At 38.9% G+C, this 26,871-nt stretch overlaps 1 protein-coding gene, 1 long non-coding RNA gene and 1 pseudogene across 6 annotated transcripts; 1 reads left to right on the forward strand and 2 right to left on the reverse strand.

The window, feature by feature from the left end:
- Positions 1-978: 978 nt before the first annotated feature.
- On the reverse strand, positions 979-14,205 carry LOC103715684 (annotated as a pseudogene).
- A 991-nt stretch (positions 14,206-15,196) lies between these two features.
- LOC103715687 lies at positions 15,197-18,110 on the forward strand. Its single transcript, XR_005510863.1, has 2 exons — positions 15,197-17,348; positions 17,760-18,110. It is a non-coding gene; the product is annotated as an uncharacterized LOC103715687 (long non-coding RNA).
- Positions 18,111-18,154: 44 nt separating this feature from the next.
- On the reverse strand, positions 18,155-26,653 carry LOC103715686 (transcription factor EMB1444-like). Of its 5 annotated transcripts, XM_008803409.4 has the most exons (13): positions 26,500-26,653; positions 25,979-26,105; positions 25,464-25,867; positions 24,349-24,555; positions 22,178-22,256; positions 22,038-22,079; positions 21,841-21,900; positions 20,972-21,064; positions 19,826-20,872; positions 19,525-19,626; positions 18,663-18,803; positions 18,467-18,592; positions 18,155-18,383 (listed from the first exon to the last, which is right to left on the reverse strand). In XM_008803409.4, the coding sequence occupies exons 3-13, from the start codon at positions 25,562-25,564 to the stop codon at positions 18,285-18,287; spliced, it is 2,097 nt and encodes a 698-aa protein (XP_008801631.2). In that variant the 5' UTR covers positions 25,565-25,867; positions 25,979-26,105; positions 26,500-26,653; the 3' UTR covers positions 18,155-18,284. The 5 variants fall into 5 exon arrangements, with proteins under 5 accessions (XP_008801631.2, XP_038980022.1, XP_008801630.2 ...); XM_039124094.1 differs by lacking the exon at positions 20,972-21,064; XM_008803408.4 differs by having other exon boundaries at positions 19,826-21,064.
- Between the last annotated feature and the right edge of the window lie 218 nt (positions 26,654-26,871).

Below are 26,871 nucleotides of genomic sequence, written 5' to 3' on the forward strand. Positions count from 1 at the left end.
CGTTGCCGGCGACGGCGAGATCAGGTGCAGAGGAGAGGGGAGGAATCTGTACGTTAATCCGGACTGGTGTCTTCTATCGCCGCATCCTCCGAACTTTGGGGGGGGCGGCCGCCAGCGGTGGCGTTGTTCCGCTAACGGCAGGAGGCGGCGGAGCGGGGGTACACGGATATGTGGTTTGTGTGGACACGTGAGGACAGGCGCATAAAATTTCTAGGCGGATGTAAATCAGTATACGAATCAATATGCTGACAGCTGCCGCTGCGCATGGTGTCGTATGCAGGTTACCGTCCCCGAGGAACCGGGCCGGGCCATGCCCCAATCAAAATCTGGCTTTTTTGGGCTTTGGACCGGGCTTAGGCCTGAAAGTTTTTGGATTTTAAGGGAGGTCAAAGACCACCCGAAATATACTTCCTTATGGTGACCCCAGAACCATGACATGTGCCGTGCAAACAAAAGCCCTTCGCTAGTCCTTTAATCACTTATTGTTAATTACCTGATCTTTCAGACGACAGAGAACCAGGCATCTCTGTTAAGAATATGTCAATACTGTAGATCTTCAGATAAACATTAATCTGAACCTTAACTTAAGATCATAGTATATTAAATCACTCATATGGAAACTTACTAGTAGATCTGTTAATTCAAAATAGTGTTTTAAAGTGCAAAATTGAAACCGTCTATACTTAAGGTCATTCAAGAAAAAATAATTATATATATGAGCAGCCCGCTTAGTTCACATGGTAGCCAACACTTTAGAGGGATCTTGAAGTGCACAAGAAATGATCAGTTGCCTGCTAGTTTTAGTCCTTGAACTCATTTAGCGAGGCCAGAAAAGAGAAATAAGGCCCCATTAAGAGCAACTCAAAATAGGAGATTGGAAAATCGCTTAAACTGCATGAATTTTGACAAAAAACCTTCAGAGAATTATCTTTTATGGAAATCACCTTGTCCACAAGCTTCTGAATCATTCTTGAGAAATGATGCCATTCTGTCTCCTTCACAAATATACATTTCGTCACAGTACCTAACTTTGAAAGAAAAGCCTCCATGCACAAAATATCCACTCTTATGACAAAAAAAAAAATAGCAACACAAATTGAGATATTAAATTGATGGAACTACGAATAGGCTATTGATAAAGAATTGTTAACTGCTACAACATTAAATCCCATTTCCTGGAAGCCAAGAGCATGCACAACGTTACACCCATCAAGCACTATTGCCCAAATAAGTGTGCTTGCTAGTTCTCAATCTGTACCTGGAGAGAGCGTGAGGGGAGGTATATTTCTTCCTGAAGACAACAGGGAATAAGCTGCATAAACTTTATGAAAGCGACATTGGCTTATCGCATAACAATTGCTTCCTACTAGCATGTGGGCCTTCAGTTGTGTCCCACAGCTTTGTCCTCCACCCCATGGCCTCTGTAATTTCTTGAATCTCATCCATAATGTATTTTGAGTCAGTAATATACGCCCGCCCGCCAGGTCTTAATATGCGATCCATCTCCAGTAAGATGCTTGAGATGTTGCACCTGACAATAGGAGAGATTAGTATAGGTAGTTGCTACAATGGAATAAGCCTACCTGCTTGCATATCCTGAGTACAATGACTGATCTAGACCAACTGGTTTCTAAAATATCAAAAAAAGGCCCATAGAAAGCCCGTAATGAGGATTGTCACCAACCAAGGTTTACCACAGTTACCAGCTAGAATAAATGTATTTCATAAATAGTCAACCCCAATATTTTCGTGAGGGTAAAAATGGACAGAAAGCAACTGTGTAAGAAGACATAAACCGAACTGACATGGATATCAAATATAACCATGCAAATTAAAATTTCTGACTACAAAAACTCATAGTTGATAGTACCTTTTTTGCTCTCTGGAGAACAGGCCAAAAGCATGCAGTAGATCATAAGTTCTTGGATATGTATCAAATGGTTCGCACCTGTAGAAGAAAATATTTGTCTATTTTAAGGTAATGATAGATTACAGTGGACTGATTGGAAAGCCTACTTTAAACAAATTAAATGTATGACCAATGCGTTGAATATCAATTATAAATCTGATGTTAAGTCCAATGGTGGAAGGACTTTGGACAAAATGTAAAAAGCATAAAGTGAAGAAGAGGTAGCTGAACTGCAAGAACCATATGAACCTCAAAACACCTCAAGTTATACTCATACTATAGATTAGGTTCCATGCTCTGAAAATAGTATTACATAGTTTTGCATAGAAAGACTAGTAGGATTCAAGGTCTGCAGATCCTAGGCAGACAATCCAATGCGATAGTTTACTGTATCAATCTAATAGCTTAGATAAAGCAGATGAAGGTTTTTAGTTGAGATACAAGATATTTGGCATGCTTATTTGATCAAAGCTAGTATAATTCAGCTTAATACAAGGCCTAGATGAATCTAAGCACATATAAACATGTATAGCAGCAAATCATGCATAAAATGATGAAGAAATTTGTCTCTAACTACGTCACATCCATCAAAAGAAAGAAAACAGTCTAAATATTCAAACTGAAACATGATAGCTAGTCATTTTTTCTTCTTTAAATGATAGAGATAAGACAGTGGAGAGCTCTTACCAGTCATGTGTCACTCCTATGAGTCCACGATCATATATTACAGGCAACGTGTTTGGATCACTAACTGGGACAACATTCATCGCCCAGCAATCTATCTGATTGTTAATTAATGCAGCTGCAAACCTGCCACAAAAATGGTGATGCATGATCATATAACAAGGAATACCAGCTCAGCAGCATGATGCAGTAGGGAGAGCAAAAGTGAAGAATGATTAGTTTTTCTTTTCCTTTCTAGTCAGTAAATCCAGAACTAAACAAATTATGAAGCAGAAATAAAATAGCATGGTAATAGGAATAGAGCCAAGCCATAGAAAGGATGATATGAGGGCCATGGTACATCAAAAGGGAGGCAAAAGGCAAAAAAATTACAGAAAGAGGATCTGCACAGGTAACACTTCACTAACGAAAAGACTGACCGTCATCTATTTGCTATTTCCAGAAGGTGATAAGATAGCAACTGTACCAAAAGATCAATCTTATTACTATCTAAGCACTCTGCATAGCCAGCAATAGTAGAAATTTCGGTTATAAAATATATGAGACTTTTAAATGAATTGATTTCTCCACTATGATTAGACCAAGAGTACATTGAATTGTCCCCAAACCAGGCAGTTCGAGCCATACTAAACTGAACCAATGAAGAACCGGGACGATTCAAGTGTCACTCACCCCTTCCTCCGGCGCCCCCGACCCTCCGTTCTCTCTCTCTCTCTCTCTCTCCTCCCCCCTCCCTCTCTCCTCTCCTTCCCCCCTTCCACCATGATCAAGCTCCATCGCGTGCGTCAGTCGCTCATCTTGCTCGCTCGATGGCTTGTCTCGATAGCTCAGTCACTCATCTCGCTCACACAGCTGCTAGTCTCGCTCCACTTTGACACCGATCAATGCCGATTGATGTTGATCGATGCCTAGGTAAGCCCATTCACCTCTCTCTCCCTATCCCTCTCCCTCCATTCCCCGCTCTCTCCCCATCCCTCTCCCTAGTTTAGCATACCCCGGCATGGTATGGTACGAACCTGAACCCTACCAAACCAGTCACCGGCGGACACAAGCCTTGGATTTGGTCTAGCAAACCTTGATTAGACCAACTAATTTTCTCAAAAATCTAATGAAATAGTTTGATTTGTGCAAACAAGTGGGTTTCAATCTACTATGGATTAGGACCATGAGCCAGCGTCCAAATGCAATAGACAAGTACTACACTGAACCCATCTTTAGAAGCTTGTTCCTACTCTTGCTACGGCTTCCCAGCATTTTTATGCCATCTTATATAGTTATATCAAGTATCTTTTATCCAAAATCAGTTTTAACTGTACAAAAATGCATCAGTCATTATTCTATAAATAATTTGAATTTGCAGATTATTTATGTTGTCAATAATTTTAAATAAATAATAATTAAATATCTATAATATGCTTAAGTTTTGAAAGCATCTATTTTGCATGCCACACCTGCCCCCTAACTCATTAAACTAAGGGCCCAAATAAACAATCAAATCAACCACTATGAAAATTAATCTTTTTCTACCAGTACTTAAGATCAATTCAAACCGGTCAATGTTAAAAATCAAATCATCCTAGCCTATGAGAAATAACTTAGAGATACTTAATCTGGAATAGCATCACTTCTTTAGAAATATTATATTTACTAGTATGGTTACAGGATCTTGTAAAATTCAGCCAATATACTGGATAAAAAACTGAGATAATTTAAAACACCATGTCAAGCACATAGCATTTCTAGTTCACATCCTAATCCTCATTTTTTCCCTGTCTACTAACACTTTGATCAATAAAATTATCAACATAATCAGCTTAACAGGGAAGATCAACAGAGGGAGAAAAAAAACCTCCATCAACTTAATTGCTTGGTGAATACAGCAGAGACACATTGTTCATGGACCAAGTCCATCTACCCTATAGAAATACTCTCCTTTCAGTAGTCTATAGAAACAGAAGAACTATCTGAATGATATATTTCATTACTGCTTACAAAGTTTTCTTCTAAGTTGCTTTATTTTGGTCAAGATATCATTAGTTATCCGATTATATTGCAGTTTCAGACCTTGAAATTATTGATGTTTTTCAATTGCTTCAAAAGTACGAGAATGCAATTTACATAATGATAAACATACATTAATCAAGTTATTCCTAGTAAATTCTAATATCTCCATTATTTGATCTGTTACTCTTTTTTTAAGTGTGTGAATTTTTGTATGGAATGTTTCTAAATCAGGTTTTCACAAAGGTTGCTGAAAGCATCTTAAAGCGTCATGTTGTCAAGTATCACATTAACACTCCAAAGTAGAAGGATGAAAGGGGAAATTTTACCCTCCAAATCCAGCTCTCATATCCATCACATTTCGCAAATTCATTTCATTCCAATGGAAAACCGAGACATAGCCTGAAATAATGTCATTCCAGTATCTTGTCTCTGCTTCGAAGAGCTCATTTTTTGCTGCATAAAATCCATCTCAACACCTTGAAGCCTTTGTGGTGGCACATGCAAGCGAGCAGGCCATGCTGTAATATTTGCTCCATATCCATTCTCAGGAAGTCGGCTGACGCACGCTTTTAGATCAACATACCTGCAGAAAGCATGGAGCTACTTACAGAACATACTGAGAAAATGAAGAAAATTGAAGAAAAATAAACATGGAAAACATCATGCAGTGCATTTTTGGTGAACAGAAGAAAACAAAATTTTCTTGCTAAATCAAGGGATCTTGTTACTCAGTTATGATCCTAGATCTATTTTCAGCCAAAACTAATAATTTTCAGAGGTCTACAAGAGTTGATGCACCTTAAAAAAAAAGGTCTCAAGAATGCATAGTTTGCTACACTAAAAGATTTTAGGCTGTAACTGAAGGTTTTCACTTTAAATTCATGTTTTTTTATTTTCTTGTTTTGAATTAAATAATTTAAAGTATTAAAAAAAAGACTTATAAGAGGTCATCAGTTGTAACATAGAGAAATCCAAGTAGGGAAGGATAAGATGGAAGGGCTTGCGAATTTGATTTCTTTTTTTTTCAAAAAAAAAGGAATAGATAATGGTGGGAGTGGAGAGGGTGTGGATCAGGAGACCCAAGTCCAGCTGGCTTGTGATATTCAAAATTACTACTCAAACAAATCTCCAATTGCAATGACTTAGGCATTATGTGAATTTCCAGAACATAGCGGAATTCAATTTGAATACAGTTATAACTGGCAAAAACATGAATATCGCAAAAATATCATGGCCATGCATTATATTGAAATGTAGAAAAGCCACTGCCAACCGTTCCTTTTCTTCCTAAAAGTTCAACTTATGTACCACATATATGCTATCTTTCCATTCAACAAGTCAACAACAATCCAAGGTGACTAATAGGGATAATAATGATCTTTAAGATGATAGTTTGTTATAATTAGTAAAATAAACAGTGAGAATAAGATTCTGAGAATAAGCTTCACAGAACTTCTTAAGAAGGATTTTGAACTGCATATATGGTTGGCAGAGAAGGTGGGGATGCCTAGAAAGAAGCTTCTAGTCTGCAACTCATTATTTGTCTAAAATTCCTAAACTAAACAAGAGCATTATATAGAAAACATTTTTGGATCCTTTCCTACAATACTGCAAGCTTAAAGGATTTAAAGATACCAAACATTATTTGGGTCATCCTCTGCATCACATAGTGGAGGGTCGGACGTCAGAACTGCGACTCATATAGCAAGAGTTGTTTAAAGGCTTTTGCCATATTGCAATATATCCCTCCTTCTTCACAAGTTCCCAACAAATACGAGCCGTAAGGTTCTCCATCTCTATACACATAAATCACATCAGATCCACATGCAGAGAAACAATAAAAAGATTCATCAACGCACTCACCAGATATAACCAGACAAAAGAAACCTATTGATTCTAAAGATATATATACTCTGACCTTACATTTCTGTGGATAAAATAGGAGAAGAAAAGGTATTATTAATAAGGAAATTATTGATTCTTAAAAATGGATATGCTGAAACCTTATATTTCTACAGATAAAATAGGATTTGGAAAGGTGTTATTTATTCTGAAGATAGATATCCTAAAACCTTATATATCTATGAATAAAATAGGAGTGAGAAAAGTCATTATTTATGTAATTTTTTATTTCTACAAGGGGGTTTAAAAAGAACTAAATTTGATATTTCAGTATCGCAAAGAAATTTATAAAATCTTGATAATTTTCTTGTTCAGTTCAACATGTGGAAACTCACACTGCATATGTGCAACTGTCCTCAATTTCTACTGTTATTGACAGGATCAATAGAAAAGAATATTTCTGTGCCTGTTATTGACAGGACTGATAGAAAAGAATATTTCTGTGCAGCCAATCGAAAAAGATGGATCCTTTTGCTGAAACAAAAAAAATTAGAGGAGCACTTCATCAAGCACTTCGTCATCTTATGAATAAGGGTTTTCAGTCGAGAAAACAATAGTTACATAATTAAATGTAAAATCTTCAGGGCAGATTTTCTCTTTTAATAAAAGAGTTGCTTGCACACTGAAAAATTACAGAGTTATTGAAAACCATGCAGAATAGGACATTAAATGAGCATAAGAACTAACAAAAGGATATTTACTTGGATGATCTCAAATTAAATATTCAAACATCAAAGGTATCTAGACCCATGGTATTTAAGCAACAAAAATGATATAGCTACTTTAAAAATTTAAAGGGAAAAATACCCCTTGACCCCCTCAAGTTATTCCGATTTGCACATGGACTCTCTCGACTACAAAAACTTGCAACTAGAACCTTCAAGTTACTTGAATGATCCAATTTGACCCTACCATTTAGTAGAGGAAGAAAAAAGAGATGGAGCTCAAATTGCCCTCTCCTCGACAAAATGCCGCTTTGACTCTGCCTCCCTCGACCCCCTCCTTCACCTCCTCGTCCATTGGAGGGTGGGCAAGCTTCTAGCGGCACGTGCTTTGAAAGCTTAGCTTGGAGCTGTATTCCCCAATCTCGATTTAGCCGCTCTAACCGATGGTAAGAATTCTATCCTTTGTGATTCAGCTTATGCCTACTAAAAACCACCCTCTATAGGCAAGGTTTGACATCCTATGTTCGAGGTCGATTTTTCAAAGTATCGAAATGTTCTAAAGCTAGAAGTTGATGATTATCCTTTTTTCAGTGAGAAGTCAATTCTGCTAAGCTTTAGCCAGCACTAACCCGGTTTCTAAAGCAGAAGAGGAATAAATAGGAGCATTACTGCTGCTACGGAGCTAGAAGGCATTGGTGTTTGCTATAGGCTAGGTCTACATCTGCTGAAGGCACCAGAAATAAGAGGGCCAAGCGAATAGCTTGATGACATTCCATTCTCAGCATCTCTCCCCACATGGAATGCCACCCCCTTGCCCCCCCCCCCCCCCCAAGCCCGGCTTCTCCTTTGACAAGGGTATGCTGGCAATGGTGAACAAGATCAAGGAGGCCTTGGAGGGAAATGACGTCCTAGTCAAGATCAACACCATAAAGGCCATCATGCTCCTCAATGGCGAGACTCTCCTCTGGCTCTTCATCACCATGGCGGGCTCCTGCACAATTGCAAAAAAGGTCCACCATGCAGGCATGGTGCTCCATCCTTAGTGCTATGTTGTGCTCCTTTGACATTGACTTGAACAACATCCTTGCTTAACCAAGCTAGCATGACTATAACCAATAAAATACTAATGAAAGTTATATCATTTCGCTCGTACCCAGCTTCTTTCATCTCTAAGAAGAGACCAAGGACAGCTACACCATCCCCTTGCATCCCATATCCATTTATCATCACATTTCTATGTGTTTGGATCCTTGTCTTTTGAGCCACCAAACAGCTCTCTTGCAATTAATATACTTCCCCACATGGCAAACATGTATAACAAGAAATTGCTCACAGATATGTTCTTCACAAAGCCCTCGTGAGCATCAAACCCATCACACGTTGTGCTAAATCTAGGACTTCTAACTACGAGCATTTTGAGATAACATTGCCGCAAAGTCATGCCTTGTTTTCCATTCAAAGCATTTCCTGAGAAGAATTAAACATTTCTTCTACATGTGTTTGCTTTGGATATAGAAAGACATCAGAGTATTTCATGCTACAGCATTACTTCGTCCACCATCTCAAAGAGTAGATGGCATTTTCTTCCTTGCGCCAATAGTTGACATTAGTCTATTGACACAAGGGCAGCAATGGCCAAGATCTTAGCATTTGATTTTAATAGATAATGCTAAAGAGATTGTTTCAAGAAGGAAGAATCAGACACCGGTGTGACTAAAGTAGGCCTTGCATCAGCATGATGCGAGAGCTGAAAAACTTCAAGGGCTTCACCCCATTTCCCATTTAGATTCCAAACAACTAAATCTTTGATAGGTAATTCAAACAACATTCTACGGCTTGAATTAGAGAAGAAACCACTCTCCTGAATCAGTTGGAGAGCCTCAAAAACTTCTAGGCCAGACCCATTTGAACAATACCATGAAATCAATGCATTCCAGGAAACCAAACCTCTCTTAGGCATATTATTAGACACCCTTTTGATAATTGTGCTATGGACAAAAAAGAGTTTCTTATCTTTTAGGTTGTTTGACTTGGGGATAGGCAGTAGGATACTGTCGGTAGAAGAGACAGTGGCACATCTCTATATCAGCCACCTTATTTAAGTCTAGGCATATACTCTTGCCAAAAAATGGCCAGACCTGCTTAGGATTGGGTTTCTTCTCTACCTTCTTAGCAAATCCAACATTGGTATCTGAAAATCCTCTTCTATACCTCTTCTTCTATGCTGTCGTGGTTTGGTATCCAGCCAAGGTCAATTTGGAAGCCTTTCTCCAAAAAGGTCAACTTGGAAGCCAAATCCACAAATATTAGAGCAAGATTTTCACTCCCAAATTGTATAAATCCACAAATATTAGAGCATTGTTGGAAGTAAGGAGGAAGAGCTTCTCTCCCAAAGAGCCATTGCATCATTCTCAATCTCCACCTAAGCCACCTCCTCTCTCTGTCTCTCTCTTCATCTCTAGCGAGGAGGCATTTGTGGCAAGCATTCATGGCCTCCTCCCTTTGGTCTAGTTGTGCTTTATTTCTTTTACTGGCCTATCAGATTATTCTAGAGTTTCTGTTACTATTAAGGGACATTTTGGACTTTTGAAGCACTACGTTAGCACTCTTTGTGGGATGAGAGATGGATGTATCACATTTCATCGAATGCCTGTGATAAGGAACCTGATTGCAATTTTTTATAGGCAAGAGGGTCCATGTCAGGCATACATGAGGAGGTCAAGAGGTATTTTCCCAAATTTAAAATGGGAATGGAATTAAGGATAAGGGTAAAGAATTGAACTTATTTAACTTATTCAGATGACAGTCTCTTATTTATTACATTGTCAAACAAACAACAATGAAAAAAAAAGTACTGAGCACCCCGAAAAGTTAAAGGCTAAAAAAAGATTGTGCTAAATGCATTATCGAAACTATGCATCATTGGTGAATGCTACATGTATCAAACTCAGTCTATCCAATTTATAACAAAAAAATATAGAATTTGCTATGCATTAAAGTCAAATAAGGTCAATGTGTTAACTGATTTTATATGAAAATAAGAACTCATAAAAGAGATGATATATGAGATGGTACAAATGCAAACATGTTTAACATATTCAAAAACTTGCCAATTGCAGCATGCTATCCGCCTATAAGCACCAATTACATCACAAAAACTTTGAACATAGAAGGAAGATACCTTTCCATGCCTCCTGCTGGCTCTCTTCATGTTTATAAACCGGTTGTGCAGCCCAAATAAAATATCCTCCAGCTCTTAGCATTCTGTTGACCTCGAGGAGCAAAACTCCATCTTCACCAAAAGTCGGAAATTTATCAGCACAAAGAAGCCAAGCAAATGTTAGCAATCACAACTTTACTCTTTCTAGAATTATATGTTTGAACTTTTTTTTAAGCAGGTATAAATATCTGAACTCAACACCAAAAAAATGACTGACATTTTATGGTCCTTGTTGTGAATATGCCATGGAACATGTCATGCAATTGAAAGTTGGCAGAGAATATACATCAATTTCACCAAGTTTAGAGATAGTGCAGATATATATCCATCAAGAGCAGTCGGACTAGTGAAGATCAGAATACAGTGCTTGCACTGCATGCTAGTGTCTTTATGGATGCATGTAAGAATAACTTCAAGATTTTAAAGCTTAGTGATTTTTAGGTTCAGTGAAAAAGGAAGAATGACATACCATCACGGGTCCAATTAATTCGACATCTTGAACAATGAATTAAGTCAAATGCCTGGCTTGGATACAATAACCGTCGTGTTGCAAAAGCTGCTATCATTGCTGGCACACCACGTTCGAGAGCAAATTGAATCTGATTTTCATGAACATCTTTTGGAGCAATGGACAAGGTGATGACATTGCGTGACAATAGAAAAGCACCAAAACTTGCCACACCACACCCAACATCCAGGGCAACACTTGTATGAGTACCAAATGCGATATCTCGGACCATCTGCATGTTTATGTGAGGAATAAGAAATATCAAACTCAGATAGACAAGATGAACATAAGTTAAAAACTAGACATTTTGGGCATTATGTAACCTTAGAAATCTGATCCAAGTACTGCTTTGCTCCATGTATAAACTGGGTTCCACCACCTGGAAATTTGAATTTGTCTTTATCCCTTGAAATCCAGTTTTGCCCTCCTTTATCTTCCACTAAGCGTGTATGTGGTACATTGCTATACCATACCTGTGATAAAATTTTAATTTGAGATAAGAGAATAGCATGTCAGAGTAAAAGTCTTCAGATGACAGCAAGATATTCCAAAAGTAAATTGGATCAATAATGTGGATTGTATGATCTATCTATGAGGAAAGAAACAAAGGACCACTGATTCTCACATGTAGTTCAGTGACACTTCAAATGACACTTTAATTTGAAGATTGGGGTACGAGCTTCAGTTATCTTCTACTTTTTTTGGGATAAGAGTGTTGCATTTCAATTGGCACTTTCAAAGCTACTTAGGAGTCAAAAAAAAAAAACTTTGAATTTATGGCTGCAGCTTGCTCAAGGCTGCTCTAAAGGAAAAGAGATACAGGTATATTTAAAAACTCAAGATACAGTAACTTTAAAAAACTTGTGCCTCTCGAAATATTCAGTAAACAAAGTTTGTTACTCCTCTAGCAAATTACAAAGGTTGAGTTGGTAGCTACAAAATGCCACTTTACGAATTTTGATCGTATGGTGTAAGAGATGCTTGCAGCAGCAGAGCTAGGAGAAAAACAACAGCCATTTGGCTAGATTTTAAGCAAAAGAAGTTTTTAAAATTGAGCATCCTGATTTTTTCCAGGTTAACTTTCATAATACTTTGATGTAGATATTGGTGAATTGGGTAGTTGACTACCTTTGGACTATATGATTTACTTCTCTATATAATTTTCCATTGTTCCGCGGATTTTGTAAATTCCACCTTCTTGGTTCACTTGTTAGTTTTGGATCTCACGCTCCAAAAAGATGAATCTAGCTTTCAGAAGAAACCCATACTCAAAAATGAGGATTTATTTTTTAAAAAAAAAACATAGATGACATTAGCCTTCAACAAAGCCAAACTAGTTCAATGTTACCAGCCTCTCCTCTTATCTAATGCTTAGGTATAAACCAACTTCTTCAATTTTCTCTCTTCAAAACAACAACTTTAAGAAGGTCTCCCACTAGAGAAGGCTAACCTCGTTGGCACTTATGCTACAGATGGCAGAAATGATTTTGTAATCGTTAGCGAACTTCATCGCATAATTGAATAATTAAAAAAATGCGTTTATATTAACTGAGTTTCTGTGTGCTATGCCGTAATTGTCAGATGCAACAGATCTTCTATCTTCAAATTATTCATGGGCACTGCCCTATCAGAGCATAACATGTCTCGAAAGTTCTGTTAGTTGCATTCTGAGCTGGGGGCCTTATCAGAAGAGGACACGGGCTTGTCCGAAGAACATACATGCTCAGAGCCCATTCCCTTGGAAATGGTTAATGCGTAGTTTGGAGGTATTGTACTCAAAGATATTAACACATGGCAGTTAAAAAAAATCTGTTTCCTAGGCAGTCAGGTTGGCTCTGGTAAAAAATGCAAGCAAGAAAGACTTGTGAATAATAGCGGATAAAAAAGAAAAGGTGGGAGCATAAGAACAGTCGAAGCATGATGGGTAAACTAATTTTATAGTGTACGAATAGGAATCAGATTTTAGTGCAATCCTTACTTCCATTGTATTACTTTTTGAAAGATCAGACAAATACTACATTAAATTAATTGACCTTCTCTTGCAGTTTGCAACTTTTAGATTTTAAGTCCTCTTTATTCAGGCAATTAGAAACTGTACTAGTTGCTTAAACTTCGATTTAATTAGTTGAAATTAAACAAACAACATAAGTGCATTTTGCTGATTGGAGCTACAGAATATCTTGGCATTTTCAGAACTCAACCAAAAGGTACAAATTGGCCAAACCGATCATGCTTCCAAAGTCACGGGCTTCAATAATTAAATTAATCGAAGCAAAACTACAGCAAATCAACAACACCGAAGGAACAAGAAAACAGAACGCGTTCATGAAACACGATAGATACATTAACTGACAAATGGAGAAGAGAGTGAAACGGAGAAAGAGAATACCTCATCTCTGCTTCTAGGCCATGGAATCGGAGTCTTATATGTCTTCGGTGCAGGAACCAGACAGTCCAACCCTTTTCCTTCTGCTGGACAGTGCCGCTCAAACTTCTCTCCTCTCTCAGTCGATTTGAGCTTCTTGATCTCCTCCTCGTTATCCAAGCAAGGAATATACTCCCTCATGCTCTTCGGACAGAGGTGAAACGTCTTAATCTTAACCCTGGCCCTCCCCTCCACCTCCACATTCCCATTCCCCATCTCATTCCCCGCTCCCCCATCGTCATCCACCAAATCCGGGTCGAACGACCCTACGTCGAAGTCCTCCCTCATCGTCCCATTCTCGTCCACGATCCCGACCCTCGTCGGCGGGAGCGAGGGCGGAGGAGGAGGAGGAGGGGGAGGGGAGGGAAGCGCCTCCGGCGACTCGTCCTGCAGCGGCGGCGCTACGGCCGCGTCGGGTGCGAGGAGAGCGGAGAGGGTGAGCTTGTCGTTGGTGGAGACGGCGACGTAGGGGGAGTGGCGGTCGCCGACGGCGCCGCCGGTGTAGAAGACGAGCTGGGGGTAGCCGTCGGACCAGTGCCGGCCGAGGTAGAAGGCAACGACGGCGGTGAGGGCGAGGACGGTGATCCTCGCGAAGAGCGGCGTGTGGAAGACCTCTCCCAGCTCGCGAAGGCCTGTCATTCTTCTATATTCTCCACGAAACTCTCTGTGCTCTCGCTGGGGACAGGGGGAGCGAGGGCTTTTGGATCGAAGTTGAAGAAAGGGACACGAACGGGCGGTCAGCGCCGGATCTTGGAGCAGGGATCATGACCTGCCTCTCGGTCGCTTATAAACTTCAGAAGGCGATAAGGTCGTAAATTTTGGGATGCCTTCGAGGCTCCGAGGAGGTCCGGACTCCGAGCTCGGGTCGCAGATCCATCGGAGGCACGACTTTTAAAAACGAGATGTTGGGGTGCGATCTCGTCGACCGGTTTTTCTAGACGTTAACCAGCTTGGTTCGTGTGACTCGTACGATGTTCCCCACGTGGACGCCTCGACCCGTCCGACGCGGGCTTAACCTGCACTACATTGGATCTGTGGGAATCAGGTGTTGGGTGGGAGGGATTTCCTAATCCTGGTTGAATTTGGAACGGCTCAGCTTTGACTTAAATTTTTTTAAAATATTAAAAATTAATATAATTTTTCTTGGGATTGGAATGTAACATGAGTACAACCCGTAAGATCAGTAGGCTAGATTTTTATTTATAAAATATTCAAAAATAATTTAAGTGGGCCTTTTCGAATCCCAAAATTATTTCTGAATATTTTATAAAAATAGACCCTAATTTAATCCGTAGTGTATGCTCTTACTTATTGTACTAACCTAATCTAGAATATTTAGAGAAATTTATAATAATTTGATAGATTTTTTGAATGATAATATCTAAAAAATAAACTTTTATCAACCAGAAAATCTAATTGCTTCCTGCAATCCATTCAAGCTCTTGAACTCTTGCATGAGGTTTATGATTATGTTAGTTGAGCGACCCTTTAAGCCATGCAAGTGGATGTCCAAAAGTTATATGGAGAGCATAAAAGGTCCAATCTTTCTTTGGTAGTATATTTTATTGTGTCCTTCCACTAATCGACATGCTTACTATTAATTTATCATCCGAAGGTTCGCAGGGCTTGTGGGTCTTTTCGAGCTATCTATGTTTATCGAAAAGCAAATAATATAGTAGATTAGGTGGCATTTTATGCGGCGCATTATTCTCATAATTTTTTTGGAGTAAATCAAATAGATATTTTTAATTTTTTTTGCTATTTTTTTGTTTTATTTATTTATTTATTTATTTATTTATGACTTTGTTGGCTGCTCTCACGAGAGTAATAATTTATTGCCATGTATTTTTTTTTTTTAACAATTCATTACAAACCTCCTCGCCCCCTTTCCTTGTCTGAGTTCTTTTCAGAAAGCTCTGCGATTTTTCCGGCCGACGCCCTGACTCCCAACCCAAGAAGAGTATCAGCCCTCGCCCCATACACTTCTATGTCCACCGTTTCGCAAAGTCCTCCCTCTTCCATCCCCTCTTCGATCAAGAACCAAGGATAGGATTAGACGAGGGTTCCTCCCTCGCTTCCGAGAACCCCGAACCGATCCCAGAGCAATTCCAAGATCTCCGTTCTCTTCGGTTCCACATTCGAGGGATTGGCGCTCGTGGTTCGGGAAGCGATCCAAGAATCCGATGAGATGGGGAAGCCCGAAGGGGACTGGGGGGCTCAGTCGCAACCCGCCACCGCCGACCTCCTCCGCTGCCTCAGCGAATCGCAGTCCAAGTGGGTGTGCGAGACGGTGAATGGGTCGCACCAGAACACAGCGAAGGGGTGCTCCCTGGTGAAGGGGATGGGTCCCGGGATGTACATAACCAGAGACATCTTCAGCGTCGGCGGCTACCCGTGGGCGGTCTACTTCTACCCGGAATGGCAAGAACTTCGGGGACAACTCCTTCTATGTGCCGATGTTCATCGCCCTCGCAAATGAGGGCACGGGGGTGCTATTCCTGTTCAAGCTGCTCGACCAGAGCGGCAAGGGGAAGCACAAGGTGCACAGCAACTTCGATCCGGCGCTGGCTGGTTATTGAATGCAGGGGGTGGGCGAATGTGGTACGTTGCAGGAACATATTTGGTTCTCGAATGTTTTATTGTTTCTTTTCCTATTTGCAGCTGTGTTCCAGGCTTCGCTATTCGTTTATTTATTTTGCTTCTTGGTTGGATTCAATAGAATCGGAGAATGTGATATGCTTCTAGCTATAGTTTCTTTATAGCTATTTGTTTTTCAAATCTCCCATCATGTTTTCATGTGTCACTATGATATGATTTTGTGCTACAATTCTTCTTAAATTGTTTGTGCTGGAATGTTTTAGATAGAATACAAATAATGCTTCTTGATTTATGTGTTTAAACTGGGCAAGGGGCATAGATGCCGGCAACTGTAAAGAAAGAGGATAGGCTGAGGTCAAATTGAGTTCTTGACGATGTTTTGACTCTTGCTAAGTTTTCTTATTTAAGCTCTACTGAGTTCAGCATATGTCAGCATTGGTTCTTGGAACAATAAAAGCCCAGACTTTAAGCAGTCAGAGATATCTAAGTAATATACGATATTATCTGATTTCCTCACAATTGATGCCTATAGAGGAGGATTTTAATGACATTTTCTGATTTTCTTGTAAGAAATGCTCATAGATAATTAATTAACAAATTATTTGACAGAAATTCAGGGATGTTGAAAAGGGATTTTTTTTAGTAGAAAAAACAGCTTAGTTACAAATGTAAGTGGAGCACTGAAAATTTCTGTAATAAAAGCCCAACCAATATGGGAGTCAGCAGGAGTGTGATCGGTTACAGATTAAAATCTGATGAGACGCGCTGTCAAAAGCATTTCATTTTGTGAGACCAATCCACTCCCTATTCTGCAGTGTCATCTACTAGGCAAAGGTGTCCTGTGCTGGACAAATTTGTTGTCGATCTTTTATCAGCCCTGACCTGACTGGTATTTTCTCAATAAGGTGTTCTGTTTTGTATTATCTGTGCTGGTTCTCTACTTTGTGCACACCAGGTATATTTCCACTTCTGTACCTTTTTGACTCATAACTATATTTTCTTTTTTAATGCGAGGTTTTATAGATTATTCTGAAAATCTTTTGTTAGGCATTATAAACATTTTCTTCAGGACCGCATTGGAAACATCAGATTATCTTATGGATGATTGCCTAGTCATGCGTTGCACAGTGGTTGTTAGAAATTGCATAGAAATACCGAGGCAATTTTCTATACCTTTGCCACCACCAAACATGGGTAAGGGTCTTAAGGAGCTGTTGGAATCTTGTATTGGTTCTAACATTACTCTGAGGCTGGTGATGAGACATTCCAAGCTCATAAGCACATTACTCTGAGGTTGGTGATGAGACATTCCAAGCTCATAAGCAGATTCTTGCTGCTTGCTCGCCTGTGTCTGATGCCTAATTCTTTGGGCTAACTGGGGATCCAGAGATGGATGGAGTGATTGTGCAAGATGCTAAACCTCCTGTTTCAAGGTAATGATCGTGCAAAGTTTGATTTTAGCTTTTATTTTTGCATAGCTATAAGTAATTTATATGATAGTGAACTTGACCTGTTTATCGAAGGAAAATTATTTTTACTTTTTTTATGTCTTGAAAATTTATTTGCTAACTTTTGTAAGCTTCATTTAAAATTCTTTCTTGTTCCATGCTGAGTCGTAATTTGGATGTACTTTATTATCTGAAGATTATGTTTTATGAAATCTCATACTATGTCTAATAATCTTTGTGGATGCTTAAGTAACTACAGCCATCATCCCGCATATTTTAGGTTAACCCATCTTCACCATGGTTTTTATTAGGGTCAACATCCTTTGCCAATGCTAATTATTGTAAATCTTTGTTATAATTTCTACAGGTATTCTTACGTTCTTTCTTGTATTACAGGCCGGACCGAACCGGCTGGTACGGCCAGTTCATCTCACCATTCCATCTGTTCATAAAAGGGTGATATGTTTCCGTCAATTGCATCTAACAGCTTGGTTTGGGAGATGCAAGGAGATGCAATTGACAGAAACATACCGCTGCCTGTTCCAGTCAAGACATACCACCCTACTTCTGTATACCGTGGCTGGTGGCATATGATCGTGCTGGTCAAATCACCTACTTGAGTGTGATTTCCTCAAGGATTTGTTTACTTCATAGATTTTGTCGAGAGTTTACAGATTTCACCCAAAGAGATGTATTTATCGGTAGCTCCATATATCACAAGCATGCAATCATTCTTTTAAAGTCTCAGTATGCTCTTTGGTGTGCAGTAGCTTTCTTATATTCTGTAATAATTTATGCAACTTAAAAAGCCAGCTCTTCATATCAGTTATGAATTACACAGACTAGTTTGTAGAAATTGTTCATGTCACCTTAATAAAAGTGGCTCACATTGGTCAACAGATGATCACAAATCTGGAGCATTTACATACTTGCCAAACAACCAGAATTAGCTTTGGGATTGCGCTGCAGCAACTGCATTAATGGCCAAAGAATGTGCATTCGGTGGAAACCTCTGGAAGCCTGTCAACGAGCGCTAATGTTATATATCGATCCTGTTCTTTAAAATGAGGATTTTGCAGCAAAGTGGGATACAATTTACCTACCTCAATAATAAAGTGAGCCCATAGCTTGTCTGATCTAGTTTCTAGAACTCCCTTAAGGATGATCAATTCCAGACGTCTGATAACCTGAGCGATCTCTAGAAAGAGCCCATATTCTTCACATAGCATCTGAATTGTAGAATCGCATGCGATAAGTTACTGTATAGCATTGAATTTAACCAATGATATAGTCTTGTACCTCTACAAGGATTTGGCCTGGTTGGTCAAGGTTTTCAACTTTAAGAGGGCAAATTTCAGATTGGCATCTCAGTTGATAAGCCCAACTGGCTCCATTTTGCTGAGTTTGAGAAATTTCAGAGTTCCAACCCTCACCTGTAACCTGTAAATTGATGTGGTGTTACTTGACATCAGCTCACTAATGCCTAGTGTGTAGTAATTAATTACAAACATACAGAGTATCCGTATCGTCAAATTTATAATGTTCTAAGATGATGCGGCATTTCACTGATTTTTAACTAAAGAGATAAAAACAAGAATACAGGGAAAAAAACTGCCAACCTGTTAAAAAAATCAAGTCTGGGTGACAAGGAAATAAATAACAACAGACCTCAGTTGCCAATGTCAGGTATTATTTAAGAACATGAGTGTAGGGTGGCCTTGGCAGTCTCCATGAACAGGCATTATTTTCTGGCTATCATTTACCACCTCAATATTAATGGGATTGATGTGTCAAGTTTCAAATACAACTGTTATAACAGTAAGGATGTCTTTAGAAAATAACGAGACAGCCAAATTTTGTCATTTCCTCAAGCAAGTGAAATCTGTTCAAAAGAAATGCATGAATGATGAAAAAACCTGAGGATACAAACACAAACACCAATTTATGCAAGTGAATGCATATGCAATCCCATTCCTGGATGGATTAAGAACTCCAAGGAATGGTTAAGAGTTGCCAAGAAGCTGGAAATGCTGCAGATTTACAATTGTAACACTATTTTCGGAGAGTCCAAATTAACAATCAACCAGAGCTAATTTAACCTGGATTTATAGAATATCCTATAGTTAGTCATCATAGATAGGTACCAGAATGGCTAATGTACCTTCGGAACTGCAGACATCCTCAATTTTTCAGCTCGGCTGGAAACACTTTTAAGGAACAACATGTGCTTTACAGTTCTATCCAGAAGTGCATCAAGGCTGCACTGTATCATAGAAGAAGATGATATCAAAAGGCTGATGCCAGATGCAAAACATCTTCTATGTCATATGATCACATAGAAGACCAACAAAGCAAAAACTTATTTGTAAAGATGAAGCCAACTATGCTGTGTTCAATATGCACACACAAATAATTTTGGTCACAAACATGGAGGTAATGCAACAAGACAATCAAAGAGTCACCTTTGATCCATCAGGAATAAGCTCCCGCAACTCCTTAACTCGGTCTTGTATCAACTGTCTGTCCCTAGGCCTTTGTTTGTGAAGTTTGTTACTTCTTCGTCTTTTGTTAGTCTGCGACGACTTTGGGCCCCCGTCATTTTTGTCCCAGGCCATGCAACTGTTCTGCTTTTTGTTGATCAACATACAAATGCTCTTGGATGAAGAATCAGTCGGAGCACTCGTGGAACCTTCATTCTCAGAAACAAATGTAAGCATTTCGTGATTGGATGGAGATGAATCTCCCAAATTGCAGACATTCCGTTCATTTCTGCAGTGTGTCAGACAAGAATCCATACACTCTTCTGATGAGTTACTACATGATTTCATACAACTGAATGTCTCATATGAATTATCATTTGGATGCTGTAAATTGGCTAACATTGCATCCAAGAGATAATCTGCATCACTTTCTTTTGCAAACCATGCATTCGATTCCTCAACCAATGACCCATTAAATTCAGGTCCTGCTGTTTGGCAGATGGCAGTCGAGCTTCCTAGTTCATCAGCTTTTGTAGCAGCAGCCATTACATAGTCATCATGTTCGTTATTAAAATGAAGCCCAAGTATTTTGTGTAGCTCAGAGCCAATGGGGAAATTGACAAATCTGTCATCTATATCAGCATGCTCCTTTTCAAATTCCTGATTTGTCACATCACTGACTTTACAAAGATCAGGGTCACCAAGTTCTGCATCCTTCACAAAAACATTTGATAAGGCAATCTGTTCATAGGTCAAGCTATGATTCACATCATTAGGGTGTGAGATTGAATTCGTTTCATCGTCAATGAAGGGGATATCACCCTCGAGTATCTTATCAAGGTCTGTAGAACCATTCAGTAAGCATGGCTCTTCAGCAGGATCTATCCACAGGTCGCTGTACCTTGCATTCCATAAGTTGTCATATTTACATGATCTTGTGCTTGTATCAAATATATGGTCCATAACATCTTGTGAGGTTGGAACATTATCTTGTAGCACATGAGGGCTAATAGTCGGCAACTGTTGCATCTGGATAGAATTAAACAACTCACTATTAAGTGCTGAAGGAGCTGAAATATTCCCCAATAAAGGCATGGTGAATGATGAGAAAGGATTCAGACAATAAACCCTTGGGGCTAAGGAACTGCAAGTCCCTGAGATATCATAAAGTGTAGAAAATAAATCTTTAATGTGAACCACCAGTGTTGAATCTTCCATGACCTGTGCTTTGCAGGGAAAACAAACTTTGTATTAGGCAGGATATATGCAATAATTTTATGATGCAAGGTTCACCATACTGGTGCATACTACCCCATACTAAACGTGCCGTATAATATCAGCATTGAACCAAGACTCGATATGGGGGACGTACTGAGTCTTGATACGCTGAACCGACCCCTATACCGGACATACTGACACTGTACCAGCATGATAATGGTATAAGGCCCGGTACCGAGATGGCGAACCTTGGTATGATGTATATAGAAGATCAAATATGCTTCCAGAATAAGCTTGAAAAGATACATTCAAACTGTGAAGTTCTAAAATCTAGATTATTATTGGTTAATTTGATCCTGAAGAAACAATGCAAAAGGAGGCTATTACTTCTAAAAGTTTAGGACGACCATGTCTCGTGCTTCACTGCAGACAGTAAGCACCTTTTCTGATAATCAAGAAGATAAAATACCATATATCCAACTATAATATGTATTAAGTGCTCTAAATGGAGCAAACTGGAAAACTTATGCCTTACAAGGAGTAGAAGACAAAAAGAATATAGAAATGTCCAACAATCTGATTTAAGAGTTCACCACTGAATAACATTTTAAGTCAAAAGAAATACCCTTTATCAGGAACCTAGATTAAAAGGACAATTCAAAACTATAGAAAATCATAACAAGCCTTATCCCAACTACCTAAGAGTAGGTCCAATTCATCCTTCATTAGTTTAAGGATATTCAAACATCAACCAATGAAAATGGTATAACAGAACGCACCATATCTGATGAGCCAAGTTGCACAAGCCCATGAGGTATAACAGGTACAAGCAGAATTGTCTGCAAAACCATGAAACAATGACCAGTGCATACATTAGCAGTTGTCATGCATGGAGAATTTGGTTGAAAATGAACTAACTTATCCGTACTGAAAGCAAAAGGTTTTTGTTGATCCTGTTTACAAAGATTTCAATTACCTTGATACCAGCTGCAAACTGAAGTTGCCATTTCTCACTGCACTGTAATTAGCAACATCTGCCTCAGTCCACATCCTTATTCAAAGTCAAAACACAACACTAATCAATTTAGAATTAGGAATGATTGATTAATATCTCACCTTTGATGGTGACTTAGAGTTGAATTCACCAGCAAAAATCCAACGATGGTTCCCCGTTTGGGCCACTTTACCAATAATCCTGTTATGTAATAAGCATTTACTTAATTATGCAGCAAAAGGAACTCTCAAGAGATCTTTTTTGGGGGTAACATTCTAGAGACAATTTTAATGAAATAACCTACTAGATTCCCAGAAATTTAGCTCAGCAAAGTTCAACTAATATGCAGCATTAGGACACACCAACTTGGATGAGTCTCGTCATAAGATTGCTACTTTGCTTAATGATTTTGGCTTTTACACTTCTTGTCTCCTTTGTCTCTGTCCATCTTTGGTGTTTCACCTTTTTTCCTCGTGGAATGAAATTATGGGTGGCACTTTCTGATCTTAGACAGGGGAAAGAACGAAGTATCTATATTTCTACAAAATGGCTAGAAACGCTTCTCTAGAAAGCTGTCCATATGGCTGCACAGGTACATGTTGCCTTGGACGCCCTATACTGAGCCTAGGCAACCTGCATATGCAGCCTGGCATTATGCAGATCAGGTAGAATGTGCAGATAGGATAGGGCCTTAATTACGTTTGTATGGGAATAAAAGCCAGATCATTTTGACTTTGTCTTTCAACCCTAGCAAGAAATGGTACAGAATTTGGTTGGACAGAAAGGTGCGAGTTTACCATTATAAGGAGTGCAGGTCAAGAAAAATGTTTTAACAATATGTGAAAAGGAAGATCCATTGAATGAAGTATTACACATAAATACTGGTTATTTTCAAGATGATTGACACATTGTCACAATCTTTACATCCACTGGAACTTTATTTGTTGAGCAGGTTTTTATAAAGTATTAGCTCTCATAAATATTGGTTTCATTCCTATGTTGCAGGATAAGAATTCAAACTGCAAGATCATTAGCACAAGAATAAGAATATGTTTGACTGGAGCAACACATACTTTGGGTGGGGTGAAATATACGGCGTTGAAGAAACTCAGGTTGCTTGATGCACTGAACTGCAAGTGGCATTTACTCACAGTAATGGAACGTTATGTCACACAGAGCATCAGAATTTTGGTGAAGAATAAATTTGTAGGAATAGATGCCCATTAATTGGAAAAAGAGTTGTCAATGAAATTTGTACGAGCTCTATAAAATGATGGACAATTGGACAAATGATCTAAAGAGAGCAGTATACTTATGTTGTATTTTAGAACAATGAAAGAAAGATCATCAGCCACAATATAAGCATTGAACACACAAGTAGAAGATATGGTAAGTTCTCCAAAGAAGCAACGAATTGCATAAATTGATTAACACTGCTTTGCAACATGACTATGCAAAAGTAACTATTCTGGACTAAATTGAGGTTCTAAGTACTTGAGCTGGAAAATCCTTGCAAAGGTAGAGAACTGTATAAGGTAAAAGACCTATACCTCCTTAGTGAGGATAACGTGAATATTGATCTGCATTAACTGAAAAAAAAAGTTTACAGTACATTCAGCAATTTCCTCGGACTTCACATTGCTTTAATATTATATTGCACTAAACAATTCCGTCATTACAATGTTTTCTACTCACCGGGCTAGACTAACCGATGGTAGAAGCATGTTCACAAATATTGATTCTAGAAGTCCAAATAGAGAAAAATGACTATGTACTGCAACTCGCGGGCTGCATTTGTTGATGAATAATGCTGGCTTAAGACCAAATGCAAACATCCACCAAATAAAGTCATGGAATATGATGAAACAAACACATCAAAACATTGAATTTAAACATTTCAAAACCACCAAATCTGCACCAATCAACACACAAAAAGCAATATATTAGATTTTCCTAAAAACTGAAGTAAAAGAGAATGCCATGCCTGTCATCATCTATGAAGGATTTAAAACAAACCTATAGATCCTATGAATTATTATTAGCTTCTGAACTATATGGATTGGCATTTTGGTAGCATCGCTGTTGATTTTAAATTTGCAGCCAAAAATCAATCAAGCAATAGAGTGTGTCTGTGTGTATACATATATATAGAGAGAGAGGGAGCGAGTGCTTTGTTGAGTGAAATCCTCCCCGATGGAAAGATTGAAGTACAGGAAAATTTCACATAATATTTTAACATGTCAAGGAAGTTTATAAATCTATCTGTTAAAAAAGTAAAAAGAAGTAAGCATACCCTTCTCCAAGTGAGTACAGCTCACATGACATGCTTGCGACCACCATCTCAATGGGGCATCCCGCAGAACTTCCAACCCAAGCATCCTTATCACAGCGAAATGAAATGATCCCAGGTTCAGCACTAGGTAATCCATCACGCAAAGTATTTTCCATGGTAACATCTTCTTTTGCATTGTCCAAATAACCATCCTCCCATGTCAATGTCCTGCAAAAATAACCATAAGACACAAAAAATGGATACTAACATATGAAAAATCATACTTTAATGTTTATGAATAGGTTTTAGAGGAAATTATTTCCAAACTCAAAATCCATAACAGAAGCAAAGAAGACTATATAAGTGTTTCCCCTGGATGAAATAGTATCTTGGTTTATATACCTCAAGATACTCCTGAACCAAGACAAGCAACAGGAGCACCACTTTCTAGCCTATGTGATTGGAATATAAACAAACACTGTAATGTAATTATCCCTAAAAGTAAATCGCTATCCATAGTATAGATACGCAAATACGATAATGTAAAGAAAGCAAATACTGATTTCATTAGTTATTTGTGCATGATGTTGATGTTTTACCATGATGCCTATCTACAAACCCCTTTAGAGCATTGCCACACAAATAACATTGAAGAATATGGATGTTGACTTAGGCATATTTTTCTTAGCTTCTGAAAATGTAGCTCAAATATAACTTCCACGTTATTGTTATCATGGATGTTGCACCATCAAAATTATATATATATATATATATATATATATATATATATATATATATATATATATATATATATAAAGTAAGCAGCGACTTCATTGTTAGGCTTTGGTACAGCTCTGATCATCCTTTTCTGGAAAACTAGCTGCTTCAAATCCAAAAACTACCGGAAGCATCATTTTAAGTAGATATGGAATGATCCAGAACAAGAATTACCAAAAGGAGCAACCCATCTGCATGTTAAGAATAAACCGGTGGGTGTCTGATGTAGCCAGTTCATGCATACGCATGGCATCGGCAGATTAATGGTAAAACACAGTATTATTAAAAGAAGACCTCGATAATCTCCTAGCATAGAACTTGAGGTAACTTCTGAGAATATGAAAAGCGAAACAACTTACATATGGTTCTCATACTTAAGCTTCCAAAAGACCGCATATTTCCACAGAGAATTGTGGCATAAGCTCCTTAACAGGTGCCTCAATGCAGCAGGAGTTCTCATTGCCCAAGTCAAACAGAGTGATTCAAACCAGGTAGAATGTCAAGCCACCAGACCCTTGCAGTACCCTAACTGCCTCTGTAAGAACCCCGTCCTGCTTGTTTCCTACGCAAACCAGCTCGTCGCTTTATCGGTGGTCCAGTTGAACCAAGCAGCAAGCAGCCCATACCTTTTCTCTACCTCTCAGTATCTAAATGCCCTAAGATCTAAAGCGAGAACAATCCAATTCACAACTTGATGGTGGAGAAGGCAAGTAATTTCTCGATGCGATTGGCGCTGCTGGAGATGATAGCCATGAAAGATAACCTGTCTCACCAACAGTTAAACTTAAAAATCAGCAAAGACAAAATCTAGTTAAAAGATATCTCGATAAAGATGAAAACTTGGGCAAATTTTTGCTGCCCTCTAGACCATAACTGTCAGAATTTGATCAAGCCAACTTTGCCGTCCTCCACTATATCTTTTACCACGGTAGCGACTTCAGAGAGAGACAATTTTCAGAGTCTTTTCATGCGGCAACATTTTTATGGCCTCAGTTATCAATCTGTTTATTTTCAAGAAACATGAAAATTAGCAGAAAAGAACTTTCTTCAGAGATCGAACAGGAGACAGACCAAAAAAAAAAAACCTAGACTCTGAAAATTCCAAATTTTGAAATCATGCTGCGACCAACTAAATCTAGTTTCGCCAAGAAACACAAGCGATGATCACTGCGCAAAAACAAAGCAGTAAAGAAAGGCAAAAGATCACTACAATTAGGTATTATCATCGATCAGAGATCAAGAAAACAGAAAACCACGCAAGATAACCCATAAATCGCCATATTTCACAGTTCGCAGCCGAGAAACGTAATCACCTCGAATCAAAACTATCAAGAAGACAACTCGACCACTAAACCAGAATCCATAAACGGAAATCAAAGGAGAAGCAAAGTACACCTGGATCTTGCCCTTGTTTCAGCGCGAACGAGGGCTCTCTCCCACTCTCTCGCCCAGAGTCCAAACCCTCCACACAAACCCCTGCGCTCCCTCTCTCTCTCTCTCACCGGGCCTTGCGAAGTCCAGGGACCCCCTTTCACCTTACGGACACGAAACGTCCAAGAACCGCATTTAATAGGCCTCCCCTCGCGTCAACGCCACGTCGGATGATGCGCCACCACCAATCATTTCCTCGCACGTGATTGTCAAACCCTTTCTTGCCACTTCTTTTTTGTTTTTTTAAAGATCGCACCTTCAACAGCATAATTTCACATCAACTGTTCTCTCTCCCCGATTTTTCTCGTCACGTTACAGCAGCCGCAGCGTGGAGAT

The sequence above is a fragment of the Phoenix dactylifera genome, chromosome 3, assembly GCF_009389715.1.
Source record: "Phoenix dactylifera cultivar Barhee BC4 chromosome 3, palm_55x_up_171113_PBpolish2nd_filt_p, whole genome shotgun sequence".
Lineage (NCBI taxonomy): Eukaryota > Viridiplantae > Streptophyta > Magnoliopsida > Arecales > Arecaceae > Phoenix > Phoenix dactylifera.

Excerpts from the sequence above, each read along its gene's own strand:
- LOC103715686 (XM_008803408.4), bottom strand. The coding sequence starts at position 25,564 with ATGAGAACTCCTGCTGCATTGAGGCACCTGTTAAGGAGCTTATGCCAC. Across the intron at positions 22,257-24,348 it reads CTGTACTCACTTGGAGAAGG|GATTATTGGTAAAGTGGCCC; the intron begins GTATGCTTACTT and ends ATTACATAACAG. Across the intron at positions 21,065-21,840 it reads AACTTGGCTCATCAGATATG|GTCATGGAAGATTCAACACT; the intron begins GTGCGTTCTGTT and ends TGCAAAGCACAG.